The 22,959-nt window shown below is 42.8% G+C and overlaps 1 protein-coding gene across 3 annotated transcripts in view; it reads left to right on the forward strand.

Moving 5' to 3' along the window:
- The window catches only part of ZHX1 (zinc fingers and homeoboxes 1), a 30,531-nt gene that overhangs the window by 4,105 nt on the left and 3,467 nt on the right, over positions 1 to 22,959 (forward strand). For 2 of the 3 annotated variants that reach the window (XM_034062095.1, XM_005143839.3), the window contains one exon: positions 14,295 to 17,681. In XM_034062095.1, the coding sequence (XP_033917986.1) occupies positions 14,512 to 17,136 (2,625 nt within the window). In that variant the 5' untranslated portion in view covers positions 14,295 to 14,511 and the 3' untranslated portion in view covers positions 17,137 to 17,681. Of the gene's footprint in view, positions 1 to 14,294; positions 17,711 to 22,959 lie in introns of all 3 variants that reach the window. The other variant, XM_034062162.1, reaches the window with a different exon arrangement.

Consider the following 22,959-nt stretch of genomic DNA (forward strand, 5'->3'; position numbering starts at 1 on the left):
TTTAGGTTCACTCTCTGCAACTTTGCCTTCCCCAGTGGCATTTTGCCACCTGCTGCTCACCTTCCTTGTCTCTCTGGGAGCTGAAGGAATAGAAGGTGTTGCTGGGGGATTCACAATATGAAGTCCTTGCTCAAGTGAGCTTGAAGGCTGGCAGTTTTGTTTCCACAGTGGGCAGACAGAACTGTGTAATGAGGCATGCATAACGCCAGCCCTCGCTGTTTGGCAGAGCCGGTATGGTTCTGAGTGCCAAATTCACCCCACCAGACAGAAGGACAGAAATGAGCTTTTGAACTTTCTAATTGTTATGGTAAAAGTTCCACCTGTTCAGCACCCTGAATTTTAAAAGCATGGACCACAGATACTGGATAGGAAATAAGCTGTTAGGTTACAGTTAATACTGTGAAGTAGGCAGTCATTTAGATTTTAAGGCTTGAATGCTTGTTTGTAGCACAGGAGTGTGCTGCATTCCTGTTATTTTAACATTATCTTTCTTTACAAAGGTGCTAAGAACTTCATAGGTGGAAATGCATGTTTGTATAGTCTGAGGCACTCTTGGCAGAGGTCTCTATCCTTGGCTTTCCTAAAAATTCAGGTATATTAGCCTAAACAAAGCATGGTAGTAATGCAGTTGCCTTCCTCTCTGTCTTAGTCAGAATGCTGTTGACTTTAAAGCTGTCCTACTGGCTTTATGCACAGATGTAAGGCTCTGTTTTGGTAATTAGGTCAAAATGAGATGGAGTAATGTTTTATGTCTTAAAAAGAGTAAAGGGGACACAATGGGGAGGGTGTCAGGAAAGAACAGTTATTGCTGCCTGGGCTCTGACAGACTGGTTGTTAAACCTTAGCTATAGCTGTGTGCTTCTTCAGTTGAGGTTCATGGTTAATCTTTACAATACTTTAAAATGAGAAAAATAGTGCCTTGTTATACACAGGTCAGCTGTTAACACACAGCTTTTTGTACACAGGTTGCCTTCAGCAACATCAGTTGGAGCTGAGGGTGGTCTGCATCAGAGCTGTATCGGGATTATTTAGGCACTGACAGCACTTGCCAAGTGAGTTAGATGGAGCGAGCGTGAAGACTCCAGGGTTTCTGTTTCTCAGTAGGATTCTCGGTAAGATGAAACAATCTTACAGCTTCAGTGGGATTTTTGGAGCATTCAACTCTACACAATGTCCATCCTTGTTTGTAGTGTTGAATACTTACAGCCCTCTGTCCTCCAGGCTTCTCAGTGGGGCTCTGGTCTGACAAAAGGTTCCCCACACCTGGAGTGCCCCTTGAGTTCAAATTTCTTGTGCATGGATCAGTGTGCCCCTGTGACACCCCTGCTGGCATTCTAGGTAGCTGTTTAAATGTGATGCAGACCCACACATCTTTGCTTCTTCTATTTTAAGAGTGCTTTTAAAATTTGACTTCCTAATACGTTTTACTTTTGTGTACTTAGAATTGTTTACTTAAATTGCCCAGCACAAGGTGGAGGGGTTGGAACTAGATGGTCTTTAAGTCCCCTTCTGACCCAAACCATTCTGTGGTTCTGTGATTCTATGAAATTGAACGAAGAATGAGTGGTTTTATTTTATTAAAATAATTTAAGCTGGAAGGAGACCTTTCTTTGTGTGTGGTGTGAGATGATTGCAGCTTTGGAGGTTTTACCTTGCAGTCTGTGAACGTTCGTTCGCTTTAAATCTGTTTCTTGATAAGTAGCTTTCTTGGGTTTAATTTTGCTTTTTATCCTCTAGTTCTTGTGTTCCTCCACCAGAAAAATAAGGCCTTGTTCATATCAGCTGTTTTCTTTTGGGGACAGGAGGGAGGAGGTGAGGAAAAAAGAGTAATACTGAAGCAAAGTAAGTTTACTCTTTCTGCACAAAGTGAAGAAGCAGTTACATGTGCACCTCCTTAAAAATATATACTAATCATTGTATGTAATGGTCGGAGAGGGAGAAGTTTTCCATGACTGCACTGTCAGCACACTGACATTTTACTTCAGAATGCTTTGCTTTGAAATCTTTCCAGTGTATTAATGTTTGTGTGGATGATGAGTGTGAACACTGTACCCTGTAGTCACGTGTGCTTACTGACAAAGAGCAAGCAATACTTTAACAGCGGTTTAGGCCAGATGCAGATGGGCACGAGGTAGTTCTGAGGGCAGAATCTGTGGATGTGTGCTCCTTTGTATGAGTGAGGAGCCTGTTTCTGGATGTGATCCTCACGAAGTTACTATCTGTGTATTCCTGAACAGGAGCCCACTTCCTTACCAGGGAACGTTTTGAGTCCGGATGTTGCAGAGAGCTGTCTGGGGAGAGAGAAACAGGCTGAGGATGTGAGCTTGCTGAAGGGTTGGGTCTGAAGATTGCTTTGCACCAGCAGAGCTTCTTCTGCACTACTTTATGTGGAAAGAGTCAGTCATTTCCACCCAAAGCAATGAAATAAAAAGCTCAGTCAGCCATTTCATCTTGAGATACCCCGCCCTCCAAAACAAGTATTAAAAAGAAAATGTAGGCTTTGGCCCATGCATATCCCAGTAATTCCCACTGATTAAGTTGATGCTCGTACCTGGGATCTAGACAGGCCACATTTTGCAAAATGTAAGTATCTTTTTTAATTCTAGTAGAGGAAGTTAGGAGATTTATATAGTCCCTTTGATATTTTATTTAACCCCATAGGTGCTTGGGAAGGAAGGAGCCTGTTTACTTTACCTTTGTCCTAGATTCAGTCTTAATATCTAATGTTTAAATGAAAGGGGGTTGATCTTTATTCTTAATGATTCATGCTGCCTCAAAGCACAGTGGTTTCTAGTTGTGTGCTGCCTTTCCCACTGGGGGATGCAAACAAAAGAACAATAATTTCAGACTCCTCCTTCAGTTTCCAAGAGAACCTTAGCTTCTCAGGGATAGCTTTGAATTTTAAAAGCATTTTCTTCCAAATTATGTATTGATTGCGCACAAAATAGCAGTGCTGGAATATGCAATTTAAAACAAATGCACGATGGTGATCGTTTGCTTTTAATGCTGCCTTTTTTTTTTCCTTTTCCAGCAGAAAAACAAAAAGTGGATTCTGTTCCCATAAACCAGTCTTGCAAAATCCTTACAAACATTTATTAGTCTAGACACAAAATATTCTCACCCGGCCTCAGCTTGGCGATGGCAACAACCAAAAAAGAAAATAAAAAGGCAAGCTAATATTGTACTTGGCTGTCAAAAAAGGGAAAGGAAGGGGGGGAAGAAAAGGAGAGTTTGCCCCAGGCGAGTGAACCAGTAACGTTTTGCTGGGGCTGCCTATAACAACAGATGCATCTGATTCCCAGGGGGTTCCAGGCCTGCCTATTCTCTTATGCTAAACTTGGACACTCTCATAAACATTCTCTTTGAGTACCACACCCCAGTGGTATCCCGGGCTTTTGTGATTTGATTGATGGAATAATGACACGGGAGATGGTTCCTCTTGCCTCTCCTTCCCAATCTTTGTATTCCCCTGTACCTCTCCCCCTTGCCTCCAGATATCAATTGCCTAATGCTGGAAATATGGGAACTGCGATAGTTGGTAGAAATAAAATTGGTTTTAACTAGGTGATATAAGCACTGTCTAAATCTGCACATAGGGAACCTTGATTTAAAGGATTTCTTCCAGTCTCAATTTGCATTTGTGCTTTTGATAACTTTCATCAATGGCCAGTAATTCTCATTGTTTGATACCATGGCAGCTTGCAGAGCTTTGGCTTGTAAAGTGATAAGTTCTGTCACTGAGTGTTTATTTTATCAGTCCTTTATGTCAACATACAGTCAGAGTATTAATTCCTACCTTTTTGTCATTTTCTTAGAAAACAGTGAATTATGTATGTCTTGTTATTCAGAGAATGATTGGTTCTTGGTTTTCCCAATTTATATCACACTGTTTGCTCAGAAATTAAACGAAAAATTCCTCTAAACAGCATAATATGTGTGCATTATTAAAGTATTGTAAATATGTAGAATATATAAAAATACATTTATTCAAGCATGACTTTTTTGTTTTTAAACCTATGGAATTATGAGGCAAAATATGGTACTTTTATGCTTCTGAGATTAAATTAATTGTTCTATGTCTGTTAAGTTTTTAGCCTTGTCAGAGCTTATGCTTAAATGTGAATTGGAGATCTTACATGGAAAGCAATATGTCCTGCTTTTTCAGCTTTGAGGCAGGGCAGTTCTGTCGTTCATGAACTGATTTGTATCTTCCCTCAGTGCAGATGTCTGCAAAGTGAATGTCTGTCTGTAAGGTTAGTCACTGACTGCCACTAATTCCATGTTTTCACTAAGAATTTCCAACTTAGTCAACTAACATAACTTGCTTCTAAAAAAACAATTATGTGCACTAAAACTGTCTGGTTTAGTACTGATTTTTTCCTTTTTCTCCTTGGTGCTTTTATCCCGTGAATAAAAACTTCCCAGGTTACAGTTAGGACAGCACTTCAGGCAGTCACCAGCACTCTTTGAGGGTAACTGGTTTAATGTTGGTAAATTGGTAGGTGTAACTCACATGAGAAAATCTGTGTTCAGGTATTCTTGAAACATTAAATTAGTAAAGTGTTTCTGACTAAAACTTACTTTGATTTCCTATTTTAGATAATGGGAGGTTTGAACAGAACACTGATTATTCTCTTCCTCCTTCCCCCACCCAGTTGATGCTACCATTTCGTGCTGTGTAATTTTTAAGGCTTTTCTGTTGCTGCTTAAATGTGTTTCTAGCAACACATCCAGTATTTTTAAATAAAATTCTCCTGCCTATTCTCATCTAAGTCAGTGAGAGTACGATTTTGACCCTAGGATATTTGTGCAGCTTTAAACTACCGATGTATTTTAAAACAGAGCTAACCCATTTTTTTGTGGCCTTTAATGCAAAAAAAGACGAAAGCAGCACCACAGCTATTCACAGTGGTTTAGTTAACTGCATGCTTTCCACTTCAATCCTGTTGTGCTAATTTTCCACCATTATACCAGCACATGAGAGACAAAAAGTGAAACCGGGCTGTGTGTTTTCAGTAATCCCCTCCCTGGCAGCACTGAACATCAGGAGTCTCTTTCTCCTGCAAGAATTGCTCACATGATAGGGCAGAAGGAGCAGCCTCCAACTTGCCTCTGCACTGGGGTTGTTCCCTCGAGCAGGGCTCTGGGCAGATAGGAGAGTCCTGTGTGTAGCGGAAGGTAAATCACGGAGCTGAGGTTCACAGTCGGAAGTTTGGGGCATCAACCTGGGTAACAGTGGAGCAGGGAACCAGGCTGGTGAAAGACTTGATGGTTCTTGCTGGGTTGCTTCACTGCTTCATTGAAGGCCTTTGTTTAGGTGAGCCAGGAGCAGTGTGGGACAGCATCAGGCTACTGCTGGGCTCCTAGTACAACACGGTAACTGCAAACCTCCTGCTCCCTGTGCTGTGGGGATGAGGTACTTGTTCTGGGATGCTGACTCTTCAAGACCCTTCATTACCCCATGGTAACTTGAGTACACTGTCATCCCTCTGACTTCTGCGGGAACTTTGAGACTCAGCTTTTATTCCACATGTGCTGCTTTGGAAGCACAGTAGTCCCATGTCTCTTACCTCTTTTATCACTGGCCTGATGGCAGTGAAGTCTTTTATCTGCTCTGTGAATGCGTGATGGGGAGGAGGAAGGGGGTTCAGTCTTTGTCACACACAGAACAAGACATTATCTCCCACAGAAATCAGCGGGAGCATCTGAGGAGCACAGTACAGTACTCAGCAGGGGGGTGCAGTCAGGTCACTGCTGCAAATAAAAATGCTTTGGTTTTCACAAAGGTTAACTTGGTACACAGTGGTGTTCTACTACATAGTTGAGAGCTGCAGTGTTTATGCAGGCAGCTTGGGCTGCCCTCCTTCTCTTTAGCTGTAACTTGAAACATCCCAAAATCCTGGGGAGAAAAATTGGAGTAAAGGGTCTTCTGGAGATCATCTTGTCCAGCTTTCTACTCAGAGTTAACTGAGAAGACAGATGGGGTTGTTTGGGGATTTACCAAGTGTTGAAAACTTCAAGGATGGCAGTCCCTTAAAAATTCACAGTAGATCTCCACAGCCCCTCCAGCCAACTAGTTATAGTTCTTCACCAGCACTGAGATGCTGACTCTGCCACCATCATGTCCCTAAAGTCACATCACCTGTAGCAGACCAAAAGCATGTTGGCATTGCAGTGAAAGGCAGGTGAACCTGAGCTAGCTTAACAATCTTGCCCTGGTCCTGGCAGTAATCTAGTGCAGTTCTGGGAATATGTGCACTTAGTGGCAGTGGCCAAATACCCTGAATATGGAGAGGGAAACTTGAGTGCTGTGAAAGTGCTGCTGCATGAGCAGTGTTAGTAGGATCAGGTCAGAGGGTAACATCCTGAAGAACTCCTCTAAGATCAGCTGTGCTTGTGAGCATGGATAGAACTGTTCTACATCTCTTCGTTGTGGAGGAATCTGTCAGTAAATTCCAGGTGAATTCTTGGTTTTGTCCATCCTTATGAGATCCAGCTGACAATTGTGAAGCTGTCCTGAAGACATGTTAAAAATCCCTCTTAAATACCTGTTCTGAAGTCACATGTTTGACTTCCTAAATGGAGAAGCAAATGATGGGGCAGAGAAAACGCAGGACTTGTTACACACTCTGCACTCCTTGACCTTCTCACAGAGTGGTAGCACACCTAAGGGGCTGGAGGAGGCTTTAAGGAGGCAGATCCGGGGCATGCAGAAGAGATCCTGAGGAAGCATGTGTGAGCAAAAGCCCATGGTAGCTTTAGAGTCTTTAGAGGAGGTTCTAAAGAGTGGTTGCAGCCTCGATAATGTGCCTTAAAGTCTTCTGCTTGTACTGGGTTATTTTGCTTTTAAAGTGCTACTTTGAAGTCCTTGCTTTTTCTTCATCCACAAAACCCTGGTCCATAAAACACTTTATGCATTTATTACAAGTATTTTGGGAATCCTTTACACATACTTAAACTATGGGTCTGTATCATGGTGTATGCAGGTCTGTGTGTACCTGTGGAGTGTGTAGCAGTGTGTTATTAGTGTCACCTGCTGCATCCATTGTAAGCCCTTGTTTGCAGTTTCTTACGTTCATGGAAACAAGAATTTCTCGCACATTGTTTCTATTTGGAGGCTGCTTTTGTTCCCTGTTCATTGAGTTTTGGGGAACATTCAGCTGGTTCAAGAGCAAAATTGACAGAGAGAGAAGGGAAGAAAGGAGAGGAAGGGAGGCAATCTCGATATGAAAGCCGTATTATCTCTCTTTCTGAACAGCTCTGTTCCTCAGGGATTTGACATAGGAACTTGAAACTTGGCAAGGCTCTAGCCCTGTGGCCTGAGAAATGCATTCCCCTGTTCAAAAAAATAAAAGGCAGAATTATGAGTCACTACCTTTTTGTATCCAAGGTAGAGTTTGCAGAATGTCTTGTTACCTGCTCTTGAACATGCTTTCATGCCTGTCATGCACAGCTGCAGGCTGTTCTAAACCACCTGTATTCAATGGATTCTCTTCCTCCGTCTGTCTAGGTTACTGTATTGGCACCATCAGCGTAGTCCTTAAGCTGCTGCTGCTTCTTGTGCTCCTGTATATGCCACTGGGTAACCCCTGAGACCTGGTCCCACTTGTTTAAGGGTAGAGCACTCCCACTATTGTTGATTGCTGTTGAGAAGGTGTCATTTTGCTACGGTGACAGGCAAATACTAAAGCAGATAGCAGCCGATCTGAAATCTGGTTTCCAATGTGACAAGGGCACATACAGTGAGTTGCAGTCAGTGGAGGAGGGGGAGAGGAGAGGGAGGCAATCTGTGCTGAGCTGTGTCACCTTCAGAAGCGCGGGGGTTCCTGTATAGCACGAGGGATGATTAGACGATGAGTCGGGCTATCTAGCAAGAGAGACCATCTGTAGGACTGCTGCTTTGGTGTCTGAAGGAGCTGAAAGGTGTCTGGGGACATGAGCTCTGGGACGTGAGAGGAAGGTCTTGTACTTCCAGCTCTAGGCTAGGGCCTGGGAAAAGGGAGGTCTCCAGAAATTTCTTGTCTGGGAAAAAACAAAAAGAGGAAGATTTGAGTCAAAAGGAGCATTTTGTGAAATTGTATCTCTGCCGGATTATTTGATTTTAAAGAAAGAAATCCCAGAAGAATCAAACCTTTTGCTTGGATGGTATAAGGAGAAACTTTTTGATCAACAATTTTTAAAATTAATAATTTTTTACTGTTTTTTTTTTAAAAAGCCAATATAAAACATGTTGGGGGTTAAATTAAGTGTTTACTCAACCCAAAAGACATTTTAAAAACTTTTTGTGTCAGTAATTGATTTTTTCCTCCTTTCCTTTTCCTATGTAACAGCACAGCAAGCAGAACAGAGATGTAACTGTACTAAAAAAGCATCCCTACCTCTGCTGCCATTTTACTGGGTATGATAAGCATTTACAGAAGCCTGGTGCTCACTTTCAAGAACAATCACGCAGAGATACCTGATGTTAAGAGTACTGAGAGTTCACAATTTGAACCAAACACTTCAGTAGTAAAAGACCTGTCTATGTGATATTTAGCTGCCAAGGTGACCAGATCATATAGAAAATACATGCTAATGTGACTGAAGAGCAGAGACGTGCACCGTGTATGTTAAAGGTTCTTCCTCATCAGTGCACTGTGATTATTAAGTACTTATAAAGTGTGATCAGTAGCTTCTGTATGATCAGACACGAAAGCTGGTTATGGCTTTGGATGTCAAAAGCAATGGCCTAAGTTACTGTTCTCATTGCAGAGTTACCTGGGGAATGTTTTGTAATGGAGAAAGATAATCTAGGGCATTTAGTGGTCACTTCTGGCCTGAAATTCTGAAGTTTACTTTGGAAGTTACCCATTAAAACCAGTGGGGAGATGAGGTAACTGAGGAAGTCTGGTCCCATGTCCTGCGGCAGGCTCCTTTCAGCCTCTGCTGGACTTCATGTCTGCTTCCCAGTGCTCCAGAACAGGTCTGGCTTTCATGCAGCCTGAAGCTGTGGGCAGGTAGCACAGCAGCCTTTGGGAGCTGCCTCCCTCACCACAAATTGTAGTGCAGCAAGGACACGAAGTGTTCCTGTAGCATGTGGAGTCCTGCTGAAATCAGTCCGACACATTCTACTCCTGTGTTGAATTAGAACTAGACCTCATTTTAAAATGGGAATCAAAGGTGAATATTGCAAGGTTTAGCTAGAGATTTGGTTTTATTTTTGAGTCAATAAGCAGTAGTGCCCCCTGAAATTTGCAGATAATGAACAACGGAAGAAAACAGCACTATAAAACAAGTCCTTCACCCTTCTTGCTGAGAGGCAGCACAGGTCAGAGCAGATTAGCTTGTATTGAGCTCTGTGCAGAATAGGTTTTGACATGGATACATCTACTCAGATAAATGGTAATAGAATGAGGCTAAACAAAAGATCAACAATTGCATATTGTCATGGATTAATCAGATGCTATAAGGAGAAGACAAAACAGCATTTTCTGTGTTGAGAGTGATCACAGGCAGTTTGTAATCTGGGTGATTTTAAACATTAGAAGAGATTTCTATTGTTTCCTATTCTCCTGAGCCACCCTGTTTGTGCATATTCTTACAATCGCATTACCTGGGTTTGGATGTTTTGTTGGCACACTTTTCCTGCACGCTGGATGGAAGTGTCATGCAGCGAGCAGGGAGAAATGGCTTCTCATAAACCATGCAACCTGAACACAGTGAGCTCTTCCTGTAAACTCATTTGTTTTCTTCCTGCATCAGCTACTTCTGTTTGGGGAGGGAAGGAAGAGGTGGGTAAAAAAATTGTTGCAAACAGTTTCTTTTAGGTGTGTCTTCTGCTGTCAACCCATTTGTCTATTCCTTTTCAAAGTATGATCAAAGGAATAGAAGGTTTCTGCTTGTATGTAGAACATATTTCTATAAGTCTTTATCCACATCTGGTGTAGGAACAATTTTAAGTGTTGAATTCCACTCTGGAATAAATCTGTCTTAATATAATTATTAATTGGAATATTTAATGTTTATGATCTGTTTCTGGAGAGCATCGTTCTGTGCAGTTCCCTGCTCAGAGGTAAAATATAAGATCCTGGACCTCCAAAAGTATACCTGCACTTTTTTATGTTCCTGGGAAAATGCCTGTTTTGTGGGCTGGTTTTTCTGGGAATGTCAATTGTAAGAAAACCTGAGGTAAAATGACAGACGGGGATTACAGGGATGAATGTCTTGAGGGATTTAAGAGTGCAACTGACTGAAACGTTCTCTTCAGATTCTTTCATTGAGAACTGTTGCTTTTGACATAAAGCAAACACTTGGAGTATTTAATTACAAACCAAATTGCACAATATAATGTCAGTGTTAACAGGGAGGGATAAAAATGCAGTCCTGATAAAAATAGAAAATCTTAAACAATATTAAGTCACACATTTGACCCTGAAGTATGTAAGGGACAAGCCAAAGCAACCTCTGAACCATTAGTGATGATCTTCAGGAATTCATGGAGGATGCAGGGAGGTCTCAGCAGACTTGATACAGGCAAACGGAGTCTGGTTAAACAAGGAGAGGCATGAGCAGAGGAATCACAGGCTGGTTAATGGGATCGTCATTCCCAGAACCGTACTGGCAGAATTTGCTAAAAAAGCAGTCTGTAGAGCCTAGAGAATTGTAACAAGGTTCTGGAATGGGTGGTTTTGTCAAAATCAGACTATGTCAAGCCAGTCGAATTCCACTTTTGCTGGAGTAATTGGCCTGCTGGAACAGGATGTTGCAAACCTCGCTAAAGTCAAGATACACGGCAAGGTCTCCCATGGTCATCCCTGTAAGCAGTGCAGGAGAGGTGATGCAGAGGAACTAAAGTGCATACTTGATGCTGCATACTTGGTTTGATAAATGACTCAAGTGTGAGTACTTTTTGTAATCCCCTGATAAACTGAGAGAATGTGTCAGGGATGCTGCAGACTGAATGAACCCATTAACACCAAGGAGGAGGGAATGGAGCTTTCTGTGAAGTCTGTAGAGGAAATAAGGCTGGGAAGGGTCGTAAGCATCCTGCTTTGTTGAGATGTTAATGAATGCTGTCATAGCTCTTCATAGGCTTGAATTAAACAGGGTTTTGAAATCATAGACTCATAGAATGGTTTGGGTTGGAAAGGAACTGAAGATCATCTAGTTCCAGCCCCCCTGCAATGAGCAGGGACATCTTCAGCTAGATCAGGTTGCTTGGAACCACATCCAGCCTGGCCTTAAATACCTCTGGGGATGGGACATCCACCACCTCTTGGACAGCCTGTGCCAGTGTTTTACCACCCTCATTATAAAGGTTTTCTTCCTCACATGCAGCCTGAATCTCCCCTCTTTAGATTCAGACCATCACCCCTCATCCTGTTACAACAGACCTCGCTAAAAAGTCTCTCTCTGTCTTTCTTATAGACCTGTTTTAAGAACTGAGAGGCCTCAGTAAGATCTCCTCAGAGCCTTCTCCAGGCTGACCAATCCCAGCTCCTCATAGGAGAGCTGCTTCATCCCTCTGATCACTTCTGTGGCCCTTCTCTGGACCCTCTCCAACAGGTCCATGTCTTTCCTGTACTGAGGGGCCCAGAGCTGGACACAGTGCTCTAGGTGAGGTCTCAACTACTACATAGTGTAGTTCAAAGACCATAGATGCAGCTTTCTTTTCCTGAGACCTGCTTGCATGAAAGAAACATGTTGCTGTGTAGGTGAACAGTGGAGGAACAGAATAATTGGCCATGAGTGAAACTGAACCACAGCAAACAGAAATGTGATACAGAGATTGAACTAGAAGGCTGCAGGTGATGCAACGGCATGTGGAACCATAGGCCTGCAGCCAGAGTGAAGGCTATTGGGTAAATGAAGGGACTGGAGGAAAACACTGATTTGTTGGACTGGTTTCCCATTTTGTTCCTTATCTCCAGCCTTATCTCGAGCATGCTTCAGTGCTGCAGGTCAGGTCAAACGTTGCTTTCACTTCTGCTCTCTGCCATCCCAGAGTGGGAACCTCAGCAAGCCCTTAAGCTCACACAGACTGCCCTGCGTATAGATCCTGCTGCGTGCTGTGCTAGGGCTGAAGCACTGCTGAGTACCACAGTTGCTTCTCAGACTGCAACTTCAGTCAGCAAAATTCACTGTTAAGTAGCTTTTGAAAATGGGCATTTCTGGCATTTCTGAGATTTTACTCAAGATCCAGAAGGATTAGGTAATCCCACCCAGCTCTGCCCCAGGAGCATTGCTCAACGTTGAGTCTTGGCAGATGTCCGTCTTTTGTCAAGAGCCCTCCAGCCCCACGGAGAAGCAGCACAGTTAATAATGCCCTACCTCTCATCCCTCAGGATCCTGAGACAGATGGATCCGTTTAGCTTTGCTTCATGGTTCTCTCACCACAAAGGTAAATGAGACGGCCTACAATAAATATGTGTATGTGTTAAATATCTTCTGCATGGTTTTACTGACTGCCAGCATTAACTTGTGCAAAAAGGGTATCTTTCAATGTTGGTGTTATTAAATAATTGTCATCCTGCAATGATGATTACCCAAGATTTATTGAGCATTGTCATTGTCCTTAATGCCATGTAACCGTATCCTTGGCATAAGAAGCCTGTCCTGTCAGGCTGTGCGCTTTGGATGTAGGCACAGTAGTAGTGCAGAGGGTGGCTGTTGAGAACATTTGGGGAGGATTCTTACAACAAAGTGAGGTGAGGCACAGTGTTTCCAGAACAGCTTATGGAGCAGCACTGGGTGACAGCTAGAGATGAGCACTTTTGTCTTTTGCCTGAGGAAAAAATGTGTAGCTAAGAATTACTTATTTTGCCTCCTCTCCCATACTCAAAAAAGGCTGTACAGTGAAAAATAAGCTGGTTTTCTCTCTTCTTCCCTTTCCTTGTAATTTGCCTTTCTTCTTTTTACACTGTTCTTTTCCCTTTAAGACTTTGTCATAAACAAAGCTTGCCTTCTGTTTTTAACCTTTTACATGCTGTTCCCTTTCTAAACCTTTTGAATCAGCCACTGAGTATTCCCCTTGAACTTGAGAGTGCCCTCACTTTGGCAAGTCAGTGATGTTCCACTGTCTAAAAATGCGTGTACCGATGGGATTTCTGGTATGAGAAATCAGTGTCTGATTTTATTCTGAGAGGAAGATGATTACAGAGTTTATAACCCTCTGCAGAATTTTATGCATCAGTTCCAGCAGAGGAGTTGTGGTCCCTGTGGGACAAAATTCACTCCAGTCCATGCTATTTGTGATTACATTTATTCTCTGAATATCCACAGGCCTCAGCTCTGCTTGGTGGTACTTTAGTTTTCCAAAAATTATTTACATAAATTCATGTGGCTCCTGCTTGTTATAGCCCTCTTTAATGCCTTTTCTCTCTGGCAGAGTTCACACAATCAGTCATGTCCTTGTTAATGCATAGAAGCATGAAAACAGATTTGAGTTAATTGCCGTGTGCTAGCAATCAGATCAGGTTGGCTTGGGATTGGTCTTCAATTGGAGAATGACATTTGAGGAGTTAGGAAGAAAGGATAGTCATCTTTTGTCTGCCAGAGTGCCTTAAAAAGGCATTGGTTTGCCTGTTTTGAGACTTCATAGAATCATAGAATACTTAGTGTGTTGGAAAGGACCTTAAGATCATCTGGTTCCAACCCCCCTGTCATAGGCAGGAACACCTCACACTAAACCATGCCACCCAAGGCTCTGTCCAGCTTGGCCTTGAGCACTGCCAGGGATGGTGATGGGAGACTTGGGAGAATGGCCCTGTACATACATGATCATCCTTGTGTGTATAAGGCAATCGAAGACTCTAAACCTGCCTTTTCTAGGACCCTTCCCTGTCTCTGACATGGAAGACATGATAGACTTAGGAGTGGAGGTGTCATACTGGGGTTGAGTTTGTGATGGGAAGGACTTGAGCTCACAGAGCAGTGGAGAGAAGTTGTCGTAACTTGGGCAAAGCAGTTCGCAGCCAAGACTGCAGAAATCACAGAGGACAACTGAACTCAGCCCTGTGCGAAAAAATAAGGCTTCTGAAGAAAGGGAAGTGGTCAGAAAATCACCTGTTTTACACCATTCTGTGTTTTATGCCTTCCACATGAATTAAAACAAGTTTCAGGCTGTGATAAGTGGATTGTATGTTGCCTTTCTTAATTTAGCTTTGGGTGTATCTTCTTGGAAAGGGTCTGATGGTTTTCAGATGAACAGTGGCAGGCAGAACCCAAAGGACTGAATTCTCTTAAGCTGTAATATGTAGCAGAATAGAAGCTACTCTTTAAATTGAACTAATTCCCTTGTCTCTTCTTTGCTGCAGGTGGTGGATGTGGGCTTTAAAACAGTGTGTCTCAACATCTCATCCTCAACTATCAATTTTTAATCTGATTGCACTACAAAAGGAAAGCTGCTAATGGGATAAATGTTGAGACTTTACAAGAACTGACTTGAAGTACCGAAAGCCATTATTATTAATCAGGAAGAGCTTGAAGCTAAGTCTATATCTGACCGGTCAGCATCATTTTCGCAGAACAGGCATGGCAAGTAAAAGAAAATCAACAACACCATGCATGGTCTTAGCCAACGAGCAGGATCCGGATCTAGAACTGGTATCAGACTTGGAGGAAGGACCACCTGTACTCACGCCAGCAGATAACCCGACAGCAGAGAGCGTAACGAGTGATGAGGATGCCCATGAGTGTGTGGATTCAGACAATCAGAAAAATACAAGTAAAGTTGAAGGTGGTTATGAGTGTAAATACTGTACTTTTCAGACTCCAGATCTCAATATGTTTACTTTTCATGTGGATTCAGAACATCCCAACGTAGTATTAAATTCATCCTACGTTTGTGTAGAATGCAATTTCCTTACCAAAAGATACGATGCTCTCTCGGAACATAATTTAAAGTACCACCCTGGAGAGGAGAATTTTAAATTGACCATGGTGAAACGTAATAATCAGACAATCTTTGAACAAACAGTAAACGATCTCACTTTCGATGGGAGTTTTGTTAGGGAAGAAAACGCTGAACAGGCTGACTCTGCTGAGGTCCCCTCATCAGGGATCTCAATTAGCAAAACTCCTATTATGAAAATGATGAAAAACAAAACAGAGACTAAACGTATTGCTGTTTTCCACAATGTAGCTGATGACATTCCTGGTGAAGAAAAGGGAACTGAAAATGAGCCAAACTCTGAAGAAGCAGTAGAAAACCCACCACCGGCAGTTTCTGAGTCAAAAGGAAGCCATTCGATCGTTGGCAGTGCAGCAGATGTGGCCAGTGCAGTGGTGACTCCAGCACCAGTGCTTCAGCCTGGGGTGGCACAGGTCATAACAGCTGTTACAGCTCCACAGAACTCAAACCTGATTCCAAAAGTCCTAATACCTGTAAATAGCATTCCAGCCTATAATACTGCTTTGGATAACAATCCTCTTTTGCTTAACACCTACAACAAATTCCCATATCCAACCATGTCGGAAATCACTGTTCTTTCCACTCAAGCTAAGTATACAGAGGAACAGATTAAAATATGGTTTTCTGCCCAGCGTCTGAAGCATGGTGTGAGCTGGACGCCAGAGGAAGTGGAGGAAGCAAGGAGGAAACAATTTAATGGCACAGTGCATACTGTGCCACAGACAATTACTGTTATTCCAGCACACATTTCCGCCACTAGCAATGGTTTACCTTCAATTTTACAGACATGCCAAATAGTTGGTCAGCCAGGACTAGTTCTCACTCAAGTTGCAGGTGCAAATACGTTACCAGTAACAGCCCCAATAGCTTTGACTGTAGCGGGAGTCCCAAATCAAACACAGTTACAGAAGAGTCAGATTCACACTGCTCAGCCTATTGCAGAAACCAAACAAGTAGCGGCCGTTCCAGCCCCTCAGCCTATCAAAAATGAATCTGCCCTGATGAATCCTGACTCCTTTGGCATCCGAGCAAAGAAAACAAAGGAGCAGCTGGCAGAACTGAAAGTCAGCTACCTTAAAAATCAGTTTCCTCAAGATTCAGAAATCTTTAGGCTTATGAAAATAACGGGCCTGACTAAAGGAGAGATCAAAAAGTGGTTCAGTGATACACGCTACAATCAGAGGAACTCCAAGAATAATCATGGGATTCATCTCAACAGTGATTCATGTGCCACCATTGTTATTGATTCAAGCGATGAAATGAACGAGTCCCCGACGGGAGCCACTCCACAAAACAAGTCATCATGGAGTGCTTTCCCTGATTTCACCCCACAGAAATTCAAAGAGAAGACTGCTGAGCAGCTGCAAGTCCTCCAGGCAAGTTTCCTTAATAACCCCATCCTTACCGATGAGGAGATGAATAGATTAAGAGCCCAAACCAAACTCACCAGAAGAGAGATTGATGCCTGGTTTATAGAGAAAAGGAAATCAAAGGTCTTGAAGGAAGAAGGAGCTGACTTGAATGAGAGCAATGCTGGCAGCTCAAAAGAAGAGGCTGGAGAAACATCTGTGGGAGATGGAGCAGCGGGAACGAAATCAGGGGGTTCCACTTCAAGCAAAATAGGCAAAAAATCACCAGAGCAGTTGCACATGCTCAAAAGTTCCTTTGTCCGTACTCAGTGGCCATCTCCACAGGAATACAACAAGCTGGCAGAAGAAACTGGACTGCCAAGATCAGAAATCGTGAGCTGGTTTGGAGATACTCGCTATGCCTGGAAAAATGGTGGATTGAAATGGTATTATTATTACCAGAGCGCCAATTCAAACAGTCTGAATGGCCAGGGCTTTGCGAGGAAGAGAGGGAGAGGAAGACCAAAAGGGAGGGGGAGAGGCAGGCCTCGGGGGAGGCCTCGGGGAAGCAAGAGGTTAAACTGCTGGGACAGAGGTGTGTCTGTCATAAAGTTCAAAACTGGAACAGCAATCCTGAAGGACTACTACATGAAGCACAAATTCCTTAATGAGCAAGACCTTGATGAACTGGTAGCCAAATCGCACATGGGATATGAGCAGGTCAGAGAGTGGTTTGCAGAAAGGCAGAGAAGATTAGAACTTGGAATAGAGCTGTTTGATGAGAATGAGGAGGAAGATGAAATGTTGGAAGAGCAGGAAGATGAGGAAGAAACGGATGATAGTGATACTTGGGAACCCCCCCGACATGTTAAGCGTAAACTTTCAAAGTCAGATTGATGTGCAATTTGGGATTTGGGGCCAAAAACCTATTAATGGGTTTTATGTTATGAAGAGCCAAATGATTTCTTCATGGCCTTCAGTTTAGCAAGCACTTGCTTAGCATCTTCCTTCCACCTAAAAGAACCTGAGCAAGATGCAACCTGCAAGGTGCAACCTGCAAGCAGGCGACAACTATTTGCTTCCTTGCTACAAGAGGTGGACATCCTCAGGCCTAGCCTAGGACACAGGATTACAAATCGGATCCAGTTCAGCTCTTCCTCTTCCACGTTACTGATGGGAAGGTTCATGTTCATTATTCACCTGACTGCTTCTCAATATTTAATTGCCTTATGTTGTTTAATTCCAAAACCACCACAGACTCATTTTTTTGTTGCTGTAGGAGAACATTGCTCACGAAGGAGGAACATACAAAAACCTAAGATGTCTTTTTGCAAACATCGCTTCACCTGAAAGGTTTCAAGGCCTGGGTTTATTTCTTAAGGAAAGAGTTCAAAACAAAAGAGAAGGGGAAAAGTATGACAAAGGAATCAATGAACCTAGGGGTGAGGATGGCTTGGTTTAAGAAAATGAGGTGATCTTGGCACCTTTTGTGTATCTTCAGAGTGTTTTGGGTTTACAGAACTTGTGCTGAAATGTTACTTGTTGATAATTATGAGCTAACTGAATGAGTCTAATGCTAGAAGATGCTTTTCGTTACATTTAATCAGTGTATCCTACACCAATTTAATTTAAATGCCTGACAGACTTGATGCAGTTGATAGTAACATTCATTTTTAGCTTGTGCATTCTTTCCTTTGTTGGAAATGGTAAGAAAAGTATGTATATTTCTAGCTAAAAAACCAGTAATTCTTGAAATCTTAACACTGAATTTGAAGGTAAATGTGAGGTGGAAGCTGCCTAAAAGGCACTCGGAGTTACTCATGGGGGTTGTAAGAATCCACAGATACAGAGATGCAAAGTGTCTTTGAGTGCTGTTAAGAAAGCTTTTCAAGTCAGCTGTGGCGATGACATGATGTTTAATTCTCAAACAAAATGAAGTTATATGGCTTTTAGATGCTTAGGAATGATAAACACACCAGTGTTTAATTGTTCTTCAGTGGTAGCCCAGCTGAATGATGTGTGTGCAAGTTTAACTTAAATTCATCCTGATGGATTGAGCTCACCTCTATGCTGATTGTTCTTTGGGCTGCCTGGTGAACGCACTTAACTTCTACAGGAGGTTTGATCTGCCTCAACTGAACTGCAGGAGTAGTTTAATCTGATGTGAAACATCCACAGCTTGAATAAGTGTCTTTAAAACAGGGTGGGGAAAGACTGTTTTGTCTCAAGACATTGAAGTTGTTGCAGATTTTGAATTAGCAACTTAAAAGCAAGCCAAATTCACAGAAGTTAGTTTAGGCAGATAGATGGCATGCCATAGAACTGGTGCATTGAGGAAGAGTAGGTTGTGTTCTTGCTACTGTCAGTCTGCATTTTTTAGGGGTAAGTTGCTTTCTATTTAGATGTCAAAAGATGATGATGAATTGGTGGTGTTGTCACCAGCATCGTCTGCTTTTACACTGCACTAATGGAAAGGATGCTTGCAATGTCCTTTTGCACACCTGTCAGCATCTTCTCTGTAGGCTTCTGCATGTGATGACCTATGAGAGGTTAGCGTTGGGTAAATGTGTCCCAATGATTCCACATCTCCAGGAACCGATTCTAGGATTATTCTTTCTTTCTTCCTGGGGTAACTGACAAAGGAACAAGAAAGTCATTTTAGTCATGATTTTCTGAAGCAGAGGAGTCCATGTTAGATCTCGTTTTCCTATGTGAATGTGGGTGAAACCCAGGTCAAAGCAACAAAGGGAATAACGTCCAACAAAGAATACTGGTAACTTCCTGGATTCGCCCTCCTCTGTGGTTGCTTTAGCTGCCATTCTGCGCCCACATTGAACAGGCTGCTAGAGTTGCAGGAGGATGTTCTGTATGAGAGCCATTTTACCAGGGTGAGCTTTAGAGAGTGCTGGAAAGAAAAGGGCCATGGCTGTTGGTGCTTGAGGTAAATTTGAGCATGAAGCTATTCCCTGGCTTCCATGATTGAAATTGGTGAGGCACAAAGCAGCCGTGATGCTAGAGAGGGATATAGCTCAGAAGCCCTCAGTGTAACTTGTGGGTGGTGGAAAAGCAAAACTGTGTTGTCAGCTTATTTCACCAGAGTGTTTATGGCTCTGGATGTGAGGTTGTGGTGGAGAGATCAGGATCTGGCCTCTTCAGCTTTGGCTGTTACATATGGTTGGGAGGTGTTCCTGTTTGACTGGTAACAGTATGGATGAGGCTGTTGTAGATGCCAGCAGATAGAAGAAGGATTCTCCACTGGGAATACAGTGCTTGCTGAGTGGGAAAGGACAAAGCTAGTAGGGAAAGATATGCTATTTTTAAGTTTCCAAAAATATTAAAGCAAATCCTTAGAAGCCTTGGGAATATGCCTCTAGCGAGCAAGTCTGCACTTGCCTGAATCCATAAGATTGACCCAGAATTAATATTCTTCGTAAAAAAAAACAAACAGAAAACCCTCACCCAAGCAACCTGTCTAAATAAAGAGCTCATTTTTTGTTAGCAGAGAACTGCATTTAGGTTACATTAAATCCGACCTTCTTTACAAGATGGGAAAAAATAAAGATCCAAGTTAATTATATGATCAAACTGGGAAATCTTCCATGTTTGCAGTGTTCTGTTAAATAACACTCAGCTACAATGGTAGACCTTAGCACATCTGGTCTGAAAAACACAGGAAGAGGAAATACATTGTTTATCAGACTAAATATAGTTGGATTGGACATATTCTGTGAGTGGAACGGTCAGAGATGGCGGCTGATGTATACTGGGCCAGATTCTCAGTTGTAAGTATTACAGTTCCATGTATTCCGCTGGTTCTAATGGTATTTACAGCCCACTGAGGAACATTGTCTCTTTGCAAAAAGTAAAATTGAAATGCAACCATGTGGTGTGGGTTGGCTAACGGGAGATGCAGAGTTACCCAGGTTTCCTTTGGGCTACATGCACATATTAAGCCTTTCAGTTGTGCCAAGGATGAGAAAAATCTGGGTGGGTTCAGCCTGAAGGCAGCACTTGCATGCATTCATTATTGCTCATAATCTGTCTGTTATTTCTGTTTGAACAAACGGAGTCCATTGATTACCAGTTTATTTCATGTTTACAGCATGTGTATATTTGCACTGCATACTGGGAGGGAGCGAAATTCCTTCTGGAGGCCTCTCATATGAGGACTGACAGGAGAAGCATTGGAAAGCTGTCAGCATGCTGGTGTATTTTATCTGGGACTTGTAGCTGTGGGTAGTGGGAACTCAAAGCTTCTGGTAGCAGCGGTGTAGCCAACTTTAGGCTGCTGTGCTCCTTACCTAGGTACTCAAGGCACACTGTGTAGTCACCCAAGAGAAACAGAAATCACCTGGGGGCAGGATAAGGCACCTTCTCATCCTCCCAGTTCCACATAGGAAATTTCCTCAAGCACATCAACAAGTGTCTCAGTGGGTGATGAATCTGAGCATCTCAGTGCTCACTGGCAGTACACCTCTACAGCATGGCTCCTCTTGTAGCTTACACACACCTGCAAGATGCTTGGAAGTCAGTTGGACTGAGCTGTGTTGACAGTGGGGACACAAGGGTCAAGAAAGTCCATCTACCCTGGGATGGGTGTCCATGCAGGGTTTTGTTGATTTCCATGTGGGGTAAAGAACTGTGTATGGATGAGCCTGTGCTATGGCTTCTGTATTTCTGTGGAGCTTCACCTCTTAGGTTTAGGCTGGTTATGAGCCACATTTCAGTGACTGTCCTTGACACTGATGTAAAGAAACTCTGATCTTGTTCAGATCTCACCTCTAGATGAGAAGGCTCTAGGCTTCTAGCCTCTAGGCTTCTCAGTCTTCCTTGGGAGCAGTTTCAGAACTCAGCTGTGAGCATCACTTCCTTTAGAGCTAAGGTAACCTTTCCTCTTCATCTGCTGTTTCGGTCAGGAGTACCTGGTCTGATGATGCTAGTTAACCGGTGTCTCTGGAATTCAGCTAAAGGGAGAATAAAGGTGATCCTGTGCCAGAATAGAGAGGAAGAATGGCTGAAAGGAGGCAAGCAGTGTTAAACCGGGTGAGGCATCCCACCTTCAATGTATTGTGCTGCTTCATGGCACTTTTTGCTCTTGCTTCTGAGCACAATGAAAGAGCACTCTTCCATCTTAAATAGTGCTCTCTTCCAAGTATCAACCTCTGAATGACCCCAAGGTTAATGTTTGTTGTAGAAAGAAGATCAGACCTATTCATCCCTGGAGGTTTGAATGAACTAACAAGAGTGCTGGCTTGTAAGAAGAGGAAAGAAGGGAAAATGCTGAACTTGAAGGCTCTGACTTTTGCTTGCCCTGCATAATTCACTTACCTAGAAGCAGATAAGCAAAGCAAGTTTTTCTCTTGCTGTCCTGACAGAACGAGTAAAGTATTGCACTCATTCATTTTGAGCACACAGAAATATCTGCTTTGTTTTGAACGCAGAGGAGAAGAAAGATACCTAAGACCTCATGATTAGAATTTAGTGGATTATCTCTAATACACTCTAGTAAATGAGGCCATTCCCTTTTTTAACCTCACCCAGGACTATTTTCAAACCTGCTTTTTCATGACATTATACACAATGTGGGGTCTGGCTGTAGCTCTGATTATTGGGAAGGAAACTCGTGCAATGCCTGCACATGATTGCTGATTTTGGGCAAAAGCCCATTTTCTTCCTGCTCACCAAGGAACTCTTGAGGCAGGCGAATGCATTCCCTTGTCCTCTACAGAGCAGAGAAAGCATTTCTGGAGCCCGGACAAAGTGATTCATGGCCTTACGCAGCCCCCATAGGCCAAAAAGGCCAAAGATGCATTCACTCTCCTCTTCCTCCTCCGTTTCCTTCTGAAACCAGAGCACAGCAGTTAACTCTGACATCTGGTCTCTGGCTGCTGAGTAACCAAGCTGTACTTAAAGGTGGGGAGCGTTTTCCCTTTGCACTTAATGGAGTACTGTGCATTCAGGCTGGATGTCAGTATTTGCTTCTGTAAATAGGATAGTGTTGATTTGTGTCCTCCACCTGAGTCCTGTGTGTCTATATTCATATCTCCCAAGGAGAGAAGATAATCTTTAAGCTTCTGTAATATTAAAATGTCCCTGCCCTAACCTGAATGCACAGAAGTGGAGTGCAATGAAATATAGCTACTTTCTTTGATTTAATTTATTTTTCTTGGAAAATAATTTTGCCTGTGTTCAGTAGTAATGGAAAGATAGTGTCGATGATCAGAAAGCAGTAAAACTGTTGAGAGTTGTCCATAATGCTTGGGATAAGTGTGTAAATTAAAGGTGGGAAGGGCTAGTAGAGGGCTTGGTTCCCTGCACTGAACAGTGCTGGGCTACACCTGTATCGAGCTTGTGATATCCTAGGATAAGTAGATTTACCAGGGAGCTTGACACGAGTTTATCACTCAAGTGGTTTGCTGATGTGTTAAAATTACATAGGAAAAGATTTGAAAATGAAGGTTGTAACAGAAAGTGAAAAATCCCCTCAGCAGCTTCTTACACCCACTCCAGAGCTCAGGTTTCTGTGCAGCTTTCTCACATGTAAAGAAGGGATGTTCCAAAGCACAGGTGGGTTATAACCAGTGTTTTCAAGTTTAATGGTTGGAGCGCTCGGGGTTTTTTCTCCTTCTGTAGTGAAGAGCATCTGCACTTTTCCAGTCATTGCAAAACCCACTTAGACAACATTGTAAGATGTAGAGAGGTAACTGAGGATCCTGTAGC

Source organism: Melopsittacus undulatus, chromosome 1, assembly GCF_012275295.1.
Source record: "Melopsittacus undulatus isolate bMelUnd1 chromosome 1, bMelUnd1.mat.Z, whole genome shotgun sequence".
Taxonomy (NCBI): Eukaryota; Metazoa; Chordata; class Aves; order Psittaciformes; family Psittaculidae; genus Melopsittacus; species Melopsittacus undulatus.